Source organism: Falco biarmicus, chromosome 15, assembly GCF_023638135.1.
Source record: "Falco biarmicus isolate bFalBia1 chromosome 15, bFalBia1.pri, whole genome shotgun sequence".
Classification (NCBI taxonomy): Eukaryota; Metazoa; Chordata; class Aves; order Falconiformes; family Falconidae; genus Falco; species Falco biarmicus.
This window is the reverse complement of record NC_079302.1, coordinates 22,512,519-22,521,226: the sequence shown is the minus strand read 5'-3', so window position 1 is coordinate 22,521,226 and position 8,708 is coordinate 22,512,519. Positions and strand designations below refer to the sequence as shown.

The 8,708-nt window shown below is 48.5% G+C and overlaps 1 protein-coding gene across 3 annotated transcripts in view; it reads right to left on the bottom strand.

The window, feature by feature from the left end:
- Positions 1-4,413: 4,413 nt before the first annotated feature.
- CNGB1 (cyclic nucleotide gated channel subunit beta 1) overlaps positions 4,414-8,708 on the bottom strand; it is a 28,443-nt gene continuing 24,148 nt past the window's right edge. For all 3 annotated transcript variants that reach the window (XM_056360246.1, XM_056360245.1, XM_056360244.1), the window contains exons 28-33: positions 8,537-8,634; positions 8,368-8,451; positions 7,853-7,971; positions 7,093-7,239; positions 6,382-6,577; positions 4,414-5,048 (exon numbers count right to left, since the gene is read on the bottom strand). In XM_056360246.1, coding sequence (XP_056216221.1) covers positions 4,836-5,048; positions 6,382-6,577; positions 7,093-7,239; positions 7,853-7,971; positions 8,368-8,451; positions 8,537-8,634 — 857 coding nt within the window. In that variant the 3' untranslated portion in view covers positions 4,414-4,835. The remainder of the gene's footprint in view (positions 5,049-6,381; positions 6,578-7,092; positions 7,240-7,852; positions 7,972-8,367; positions 8,452-8,536; positions 8,635-8,708) is intronic.

Genomic DNA, 8,708 nt, shown 5'->3' with positions numbered 1-8,708 from the left:
GGCTGGAGTTTCCCCTGGAGAAGGGAGGACCAGAAGCCCTGTCAGTGCTACAAGTCCTGTCTCGCCAGCAGCGGTGACGGTGGCTAGTAACCATGGCAGCAGAAAGATTTTTCACGTGATGTTGGTATTTCTGCAGCACAAAAGAGCCTCTTATCTAGAATGAGTAACTAGTCTGGCTGGCCTTCATTCCTCTGGTTATTGCTAAGACAGCAGCATGGGCACAAGCCCACGTGATGCTCACCCTGGGGCAAATTCGGACCATCCACTGGGAGACCCACAGCCAGGACATATGGGAGGTTCCAGAATGCACAAGGATGCTCTCACAGAAGTTGCGGGCATGGTCCTGATGCGTGGAGGCAGACCCGGCCCACCACTCCTGACCAGTTAAAGAAAGCTGGAAAGGGAGCTGTGGCCGTCCCGGTGAGCTCAAGCTTGCAAAGCGAGCATCTGCAAAATGTGCAGCACATCGGGCCATGCCATCCCCTGGATGTTGCAGCCCAGAGGTGGCCGGGATGTCCCCTGGCTGCCTTGTAGCATCCCTGCAACCTGATTTATATGACTTCTCCAGTTGTTTACATTTCCCCCTGAATTCCTGCCAGTTTATCCAAGAAAATGGTTTTTAGACTTCAGCTGTTTGACTTCCAGCTCTTCTCATGCGTCAAATGACTTCTAAAAGCAGAAAAATCCCCGCATGTAATAACATAGGTAACCTAGGCTTGGCATCTTCAGATGACTCAAACCCAGCTTGCTGGATATTGCTCAGATCTCCCTTCGACATTCACCCTAGGGCATGAGCCCAAACTGGAAAGTTTCACCCCAGAATAAGAATGGGTAAACAAGGAAAGAATGAAGAAAGGAAAAAAGTCGTCCAGCCTGAGCTAAGCCTAAGCGGCTGCTAATAAACACTGGCGCGGGCACCTGTCAGCCTGTGTACCGCTGTGTGACCCCTCCCAAACTCCACCGGGACTGTTACGGCACATAAAAGGAGCTGTGCACTCGGGGCAGAGAAAACCAGACTCGTATTAGCTCCATTTTAGAGGAAGGTAAAAGGGGTTCAGGGGAATTTAATTGCAACAATGACTCAAAGCAGATGTACACAGCAAAAAATACATAAGGGCAGAAAAAGTGGTTTACAGACTGTTCCCAGAATTGGGAGAGTGTCCTGCTGCTTAGGGTCTCAAGTTTTCAAGGTTAAACTGCTTAATTTTATTTCAAGCTTTCTAATTAAATGTCATTTAACTAGGCTTTCTATTTATCCTACAATTTCTTTCTAGTCCGAGTCTAATCCCCAAACCTGCTTATTTGTTTTTACTTTCATTATAACCTTATCAGTGATTAACCTGCAATTGCACTTAATCTTTTTAAAAGATTGCTCTGACTATAAATACAGAGAAGCTACCTGCTCTGTTTTTATCCAGAAGAAAACAACTTCCTCCACAGTCAAATGTCTATGGTAGGTTATATTATTCCATTTCTAAGTTAATTTTTTGTATTAGAGACATTTGTCTTCTCTAATTTCACACAGGACATTAAATCAGTATCAGTTTTCTGAAAGATGTAACAGCACAGGCCACAAGGAATATGAATACACCTTCAGTGTAAAAGTTATACATACATACATATATTTCAAAGTGTGTGTATATATATATAAATATATATATATATATTTAGAAGTGTGTATATAAATAATGACAGTATATATAAAGCCTCCAGTAAAGATGCTGCTTGTGACAGTGAGGCAAAACTTCCCGTATTCGTACAGATCCAGCAACAGCAAGCTCTGCTCCTTCCTCCAGCAGTTACCTGTTCCACTTACTTCACTCAAAAGGAGATACAGATAAAATATTTTGCAAGAAAACCTGGTTTCCATGGCTATGGACTTCTGAGAAATCCGTTAATCAGAAATATAAGTCAGGAGGAAGACTGCAATGCAGAATTTCCAGGGTGCTGGACTGGCAATAAGACTGCCCAGCAAAATCCCCCAAATAGTGCATTAATATTATTAGAGGATCTCATATCGGATCAATCCAGCGCTTAAGGACATCAAAGTCGAATGAGCAAAAGCTAGTAAGAAATGCAGTAAAGGTACATGGAGCATTACCAAATCCATCAGGAACGTCACAAGGGCAGTGGAAGGAACAGACCGTGATAAGGGCATGCTGCAAGGTATTTACGGAACCAATGCAAAGGAAGCTCATTGCAAACACAGCAAAACTGGTAAATAAATGGAATGACAAAATTCAGCAGAAAGCCAGTTTATGGTAACCCCCAAAACAAGAGGCGCTAACTGAGCTGCCCATCTCCTTAGCCCACAGCAAATCGACCTAAGCTCAACTCTCCCACCCTGCCTGTCAGCCCAACCCAGCCTTGTAAGCCCAGCCCTACCTTGACCTTAATTATTACCTGGAAAATAATCTCTCTAAAGAACTAAAGCCATAAACAGATTGCAGAGGAGGATAATTTCAAATCTCCCCACCATTCCAGAATTACTAGTTATGTATCCTTCACCATCTAATGCTGCGTGTTGAAAACTAAGATCTTCAAGCATTTGCCACTTAATAAAGCTTTTTTTCCCTCCTGGTCGTTCAAACAATATTGCAATTCACTACTGGCATTATGTGACCTCTGTGTCTCCAAAAACTTTGTTGGAAAATCTGTGAACCACGTGCAGGGGGGCTTCCCTGGCTCCATCAGCGCACCAGTGAGCAAAAAGATGGAAAACAACTGAAATTTTGAAACAAATCTATAGCAAATGAATGGTAATCTATGTTGTATTTATTGTAGATATAGTGAATTATGAAATCCATTACAGCCCACTATTTATTTATACACTTCTTCTAAACCATATCAAATTAAAGCAGCAAATCAGAAACCCAGTTTGACTTTTGCACATTTCCTGGTTTGATCATATAAATATTTATATAGTGAAAAAAAGTATTTTGCAATCTCCACTGAAACCTTCTACCTAGCAGGAAACCACTTGCGAATGACTGAGGATGAGAAATATTTAGTGAGGTGCGGGTGAGCCCAGGTTTTCCACTGCAGCGTGGTGGCTTCTGAGCCTTCTGCAGCATATTTGAGCTCATTAAATTTGTTTAAAAGAGAGCAAGCCATCGTTAATTAACACTAACATATATTCTGGCTTTTTCCACCACAGAAACCCTTCTACTTTGCAAGATGGGGAAAAAATGCAACAAAATAAGAAGACCCTGAAGGAGGTGAAGATCAGCCCCAGGCTGCTGATGGGAAGAAGCATCACCCACATACAGGGGCGATGCCAGCACTGACACCCTTCACGAAGTGCCCAGCTTTCTCACGGCCAGACCCGTGTAACCTGCAGCACAGCTTGCAGTATTTGCTGAACACCTGAAAAGTCCCTCGGCCGTGGCTGCTCCCTGCAGCAAAACCCGCCCCAGCTTTTCCTCCAGAGGATGGAAACTGGCTCCTCTCGATGGAGCCAGGGGTGGTGTCACAGAACCATGGCCAGCCAAAGCCTTGGGGAGGATCTGTGTCGTCTCACCTGGCACCATCTCACCCGGCACCATCTCACCCACTGCTTCTCGTCACCTCTCAGCTCACCAGCAACTCACTCCAGTTAGGTTCTGAGTTTGAGGGAGATGAGGAACTGGTGGTGCTGGAAGAAGACTGGACACCTTGAGCCATCAGCTGGGCATGCTGGCTGCTAACCAGGCATTCCCATCCAGCGCCTGGTCCCGGCACGGTTGGCAGTGTCTTCACAAGCACCCTGTTGCAGCAATGAGCAATACCAGAGCAGCTCCTCCATGGGAAACATGGCCTAGAGCCTGCCAAGTGACCGAAAGGGGCTGGAAATTGCTGGCTGGAAATGTGGCAGGTCACTGGGATCCAGGAATGAACACAGGGGACCACCTGCATGGCCATACGTGCTTGCTTGCACACCACAGGCTCTGACCTGACTGAAACACTGGCTGGGAGAGGAGAGCACTTACTGCACTTCTCTTCCCAGTCCCAGCTGGAAACCAGCACGGCTCCTGACTTCCTGCACTCCATTTGTCCCTCCTGGCAGTGGCAGGTTGGGGCACCCATGGAAACCCAGGGCTGGATGGGATCTCCAGGAACATCTCATTCAGGATTGTGCTTCTCCATCCTTGAAAGTCACCCATCAAATCTCTCTGCAGCAGCCACCAGGGATGGAGAGCCCACCGCCTCCCCGGAACTCCTCTTCTTTCCAGGGACAAACACAAGGTGGTCTTGGCATCACGCAGGGACTCTCAGGCACCTTGTGGTCTATGCACATGGGGACAGACCTTGGCATTCTTGTGACAGTGTGATTTGCTCTGTGCTCAGCCTGTGAGCACAGTCCACATCCTTTTTGGCTGAATCACTCTCCAGCTGCTGCTGACAACCTCGAGCCCAACAGAGAAACCTTGTTGGTTTTATTTTATCCCTGGTTGCTTCTGGCCAAGTGGTGATTCAGCTGTCAGAGGTGAATAACTCTTCACACTTTATAGGAACACTCATTAACCATCCAGAGCCATAAAAAGCAATTTCTTCAGGGCTCCCTCTCCGTAAGGATGGATTTCAGAGCAAGGGGGCTGGCCTGAGATTTAGTGGGAATGTTTGTGAAGAAGCTTAATAAAAATAGATCTCCAGAGCATTGAAACCTTGTACGGTTCTGGGTCATATGGCAGAGGGTTTTATCATTAACTACTAAGGTCTAGGCAGAAAAGAAAGGCAGATCCTACCTGCAGCACTTAGCAAACCTACAGCCACTGCACGGCAACCATTAACGACAAAAAGCTTCTACCCCAGGTATTTGCCCAACTCCTAGTCCTGCCCCAGGACCTGCTTGTTTTTCATTCCTCTTCTTTTTCCTCTTCTTTCTCCGAAATCTCAGCAGCAAGGATTTCTTCATCTTCTTCTGCTGTAGAAATCACCCGAATGGTGACTAAACCATCAGAAGGTTTTGAGATTATTTCTTCTCCCGGGTGGGTGCTTGCTCTGTGGGAGATGACAGGCGATCTCTGGTGCACTGGTGATTTTGGTGGGATCGGACTAAAACTGGAACCCTGCAATCCCCCCCAAAAAAGGCAAAATCAACCTTGGCAGACTCTCGTCCGCTACCCCCAGCCATGGCATCTGCGCTGGGCAAAGCCAGGCAGGCGTTTTGCAGGCATTTACCGCACTGGACCTCACCACGGGGGTGTCAGCTTGCTGCCAGGGGTGAGTCCTGTGTGAGGGGCAGTGGGATTACACCCGGCATGCCCCCAGAGCAGTGCACAGACGTGAGCGCACCAAAGCTTTCTCACACCTACTGCGCCAGCTTTTGTTTTGCTCCTGAAGCGCCTGGAGGGGTTGATCTTAGCAAAAGCTTGACAGAAATGTTGCTGTGAGGGAGCAGCCCCGGACTGCCCTGCCCTAAAGCCTCCTTCAGAGAGGAGCCGCAGAACCCTCACCTGTGGGCATGCCATGGAGAGGGGTGCCCTTCAAACAGGGTCCTGCTAACCCTGCTGGAGGGGTCAGCCCCTCGTGCATCACTCGCCAGTGATGGACCTTGCTGCTGCTACTGGTGGCACACATGGTGCCACTGGTCACTGCTGCCTTTAGCGGGTTATAAACCAGCGCTAAGCACTGTGCTGTGTGGAGCCTCGTCATGTTTCTGCGAAGGAATGCAAAAATGTGGTTATGCTCAGTGTCTCCCTGGATATTTACCCAGACTCAAGGCCACTGCACACTCCCTATCAGCTGCGCTTTCACCTCCCTCTGCATGTTCAGATGTGACAGTCTGCGTAATTCTGTGCTGGGAAGAGTAACAGCAAGGTCTGCATGGAGATACAGTCTTTTTTACAAGTTTAGCAGAGATACTAAAAAGAGGAGGGCTGTTTTTCAGTGGTTCATCACAAAAAAGCAAGGGTGATTTCATTGCCGCTCAGGCGGAGCGAGCAGGATGGCACGTCTGCTGCTGGGGGCCTCTACCCCAGATGCCCTGTGAAAGCTTTGCAAATATTGACTGGCCTGTGGGTGCTGGATACCAGCATCACACTCCATCCCGCCAGCACATCGATTAATCGGCTCCGTCTCTGTGGCATGGAAGAGATGTTAATCTGTGGCTATAGCCCAGCTAGAAATTAGACTCAGGTTTAGCACAGCTGGGCAAAAAGTCGGTGTATTTCCCTTTTGTGTTGCAAAACAAACCCATGTGGGACAGTAACATTCTCCCAAGATGGTGTGTAAGGTGCTGGACGCCCCCTGCCCATCTGCCTACGCTACATCAGACCCCAATGAGCTGAGCTCACTCCTCTAAGGCACCTTAACAACACTCGGTCTCTGGAGCTGGTGGGCAAGAGCAGCGACTTGGCACCTAATGAAGCAAAACCAAGCTGCGATCCTTCCCATGCTGACCTGCATCTCCTGCATCGCCTTCAGCTTCTTCAGCCTCCACCTGAGCTGCGCCAGTGGCTCTTTGCCCCCCATCCTCCCTGTGGCGGCCAGGGCAGCTTGGAAGAGCTTCGGGGTGTCAGCTTTTGGGGGGATGATGACTGGGTCTCCAGGACCTCCTTTCTCATCTTTGGGTTTATTGCTGTTTTTCAGCATTTTCCTACAGCAAGAAAAAGGAGAGATGATTTAAGTCTGGGGATACGTTATGTTAGCTGCATTCTATAATGCAGAAAAATCAGACTGATTTAATAATTCTGAAAAATCAGAAAAATCAGGGCAGGGATTTTTTTTCTCCTTAGGAGGGCCATAACAACAAATCTAAGCAACGCTAAAAACTAAAGCACGTATTTGAATAGATTTTTAAAGGAATGAACTTTGGGCACGTTTGCTCCAGAGCTGCATCGCTTTTAGTGGTGGAGCTTTGCGGCAGGGCTGGGCTGGCTCTGGGCATCTCCAGCCTTGCCAGCCCAGCGGCGCGGGGTGGCTGCCCTCTGCCGAAGCACGGCAGCTCCAGCCCGGCTCTCCTCTGGGAGCGTGTGCCTAACGCCCGGCATCTGCAGCAGGAGCTTTCCCAGGGCTTTGCACAGAGAGAAACGTCTCCTGTGATTCTGAAACCCATACTCTGCTTTTTTTTTTAAAACCCCACAGGCTAGAAAGCAGCAGCCCGATACGCACTTGGCTTTCTTACGCAGCAGCTTCTGAGACTCTGGGTAATGCACCAAAATCTCGTTCAAGTCCTTCTTATCCAAAATGAAAAGGTTAGCGAAGCCGTGAGCTATGACGTTTGCTGTTCGGCGATTTCCCCCTCCTGCCGCCAGCAAGCTGAGAGAGACGGGGTGAGATGTCAGCGCTGTTATTCACAGGCTCAGCATGACTGAAAGTCTCCCTTTTCATGTCTCCATATCTCTCTTTCAGAGGACTCAGAGTTTAATTTTCACCCCAATGAAATTCTTCAAGCCCAGTTTTTAAAGAATGGTGGGAAGCATTGGCATGAAGCAGTATATAAAAAATTATTTGCTTGTTTGAAAGGTTTAAATACTGCATTTTACACCAGTCTAGTGCGTGCTGGGCTCTAGGGAGGCAAACTCTATCACTGTGTTGCAAATTGGTACAGGACTTCACATGCCCATGAAATGGGCGGGTTAATGGCTGGGGGGCTGTTTTACTGAAACACCTTTTTCTTATTCTTTTTCACATCCCTCCATATACCTCTGCTTACCGTTACCAGCTCCCAAGACAGAAAACAGCACAATGACAAAAAGACCAGAAAAACTCCAAGAAAAAAGCTGTAATCTCTGCAGCTGATGCTGTTCAGTGCTCGTGGCTTTCAATCACAAAGATTAATTAGGGTGTTGCTGATCTCCCCACTTCCCAACCCCCCCACCCAGAACCCACCAGATGTGTTTCCCTGGCTCCCTGGCAATGTGTCACTCACCTGATTTCCCCAAACACAGAGCCAGCTTTCAGAGTCACCAGCACGGTTTTGCCATCAGCTCCCCCCAACACCTGCACTTGTCCCGCCTGGATAATGTACATCTCACGGCCAATTTCTCCCTGCAGTGGAGATGGTTGCTGTGTGGGGTGCCAGAAACAGGAAGACCTTACGGATGCCCTAACATGCATTTTGCCGGAAACCCCCATGACCATACTGCTCTCTCCAGGTTCTCACAGTGCTTTGTTCTGACGGTGCTCACTCCCAAGCACCCTCAAATAACCATCCCAAAGTCTCCTGCAGCTCAGCAAGCTCTTCCCTGCTCTCCTGCTGTTGGTGGCTGCAGCAGAAGAGCTCAGTTTTTGTAAAAGACCAGCTGTAATTGAGGATGTTTTTGTTCTGAATCCCCTCCCTGTGAAGCAGCTTGATGCCACAGTGATGGGCCAGGCCTGGCTTCCCTGCTTTGCATTGCCCTGCCATGATGCCAGGGACAGGAGGCCACCTGATCATGTCATTACCTTCTTACACACGTAGTCGTTAGGCAGGTAGACCACCGATCGGAGCCGCTTCAGCATGTCGAAGATCATCTGCCTGTCACAGCCCTGAGCCAAAACAGAGCCAAGAGCGCTGTTAGTCTGCACCGGCATGGCAGGCTTCCCCAGCCAGGGTCTGCACTACAGAGGGTACCTGGAAGAGAGCCACTTTGCTCACGATGTTGTAGTTCACCTCAATGGCAAGGTCCAGCCTCATCTTGTCTGGCAGCTGCACCAGCAGCTCTGACTCATCTGTGAGACAAAGCAGAAAACTGGCTGTTCCCAGCACTCGATCCAAGAGCACATCCTTGGTGTGGCAGTGGGAA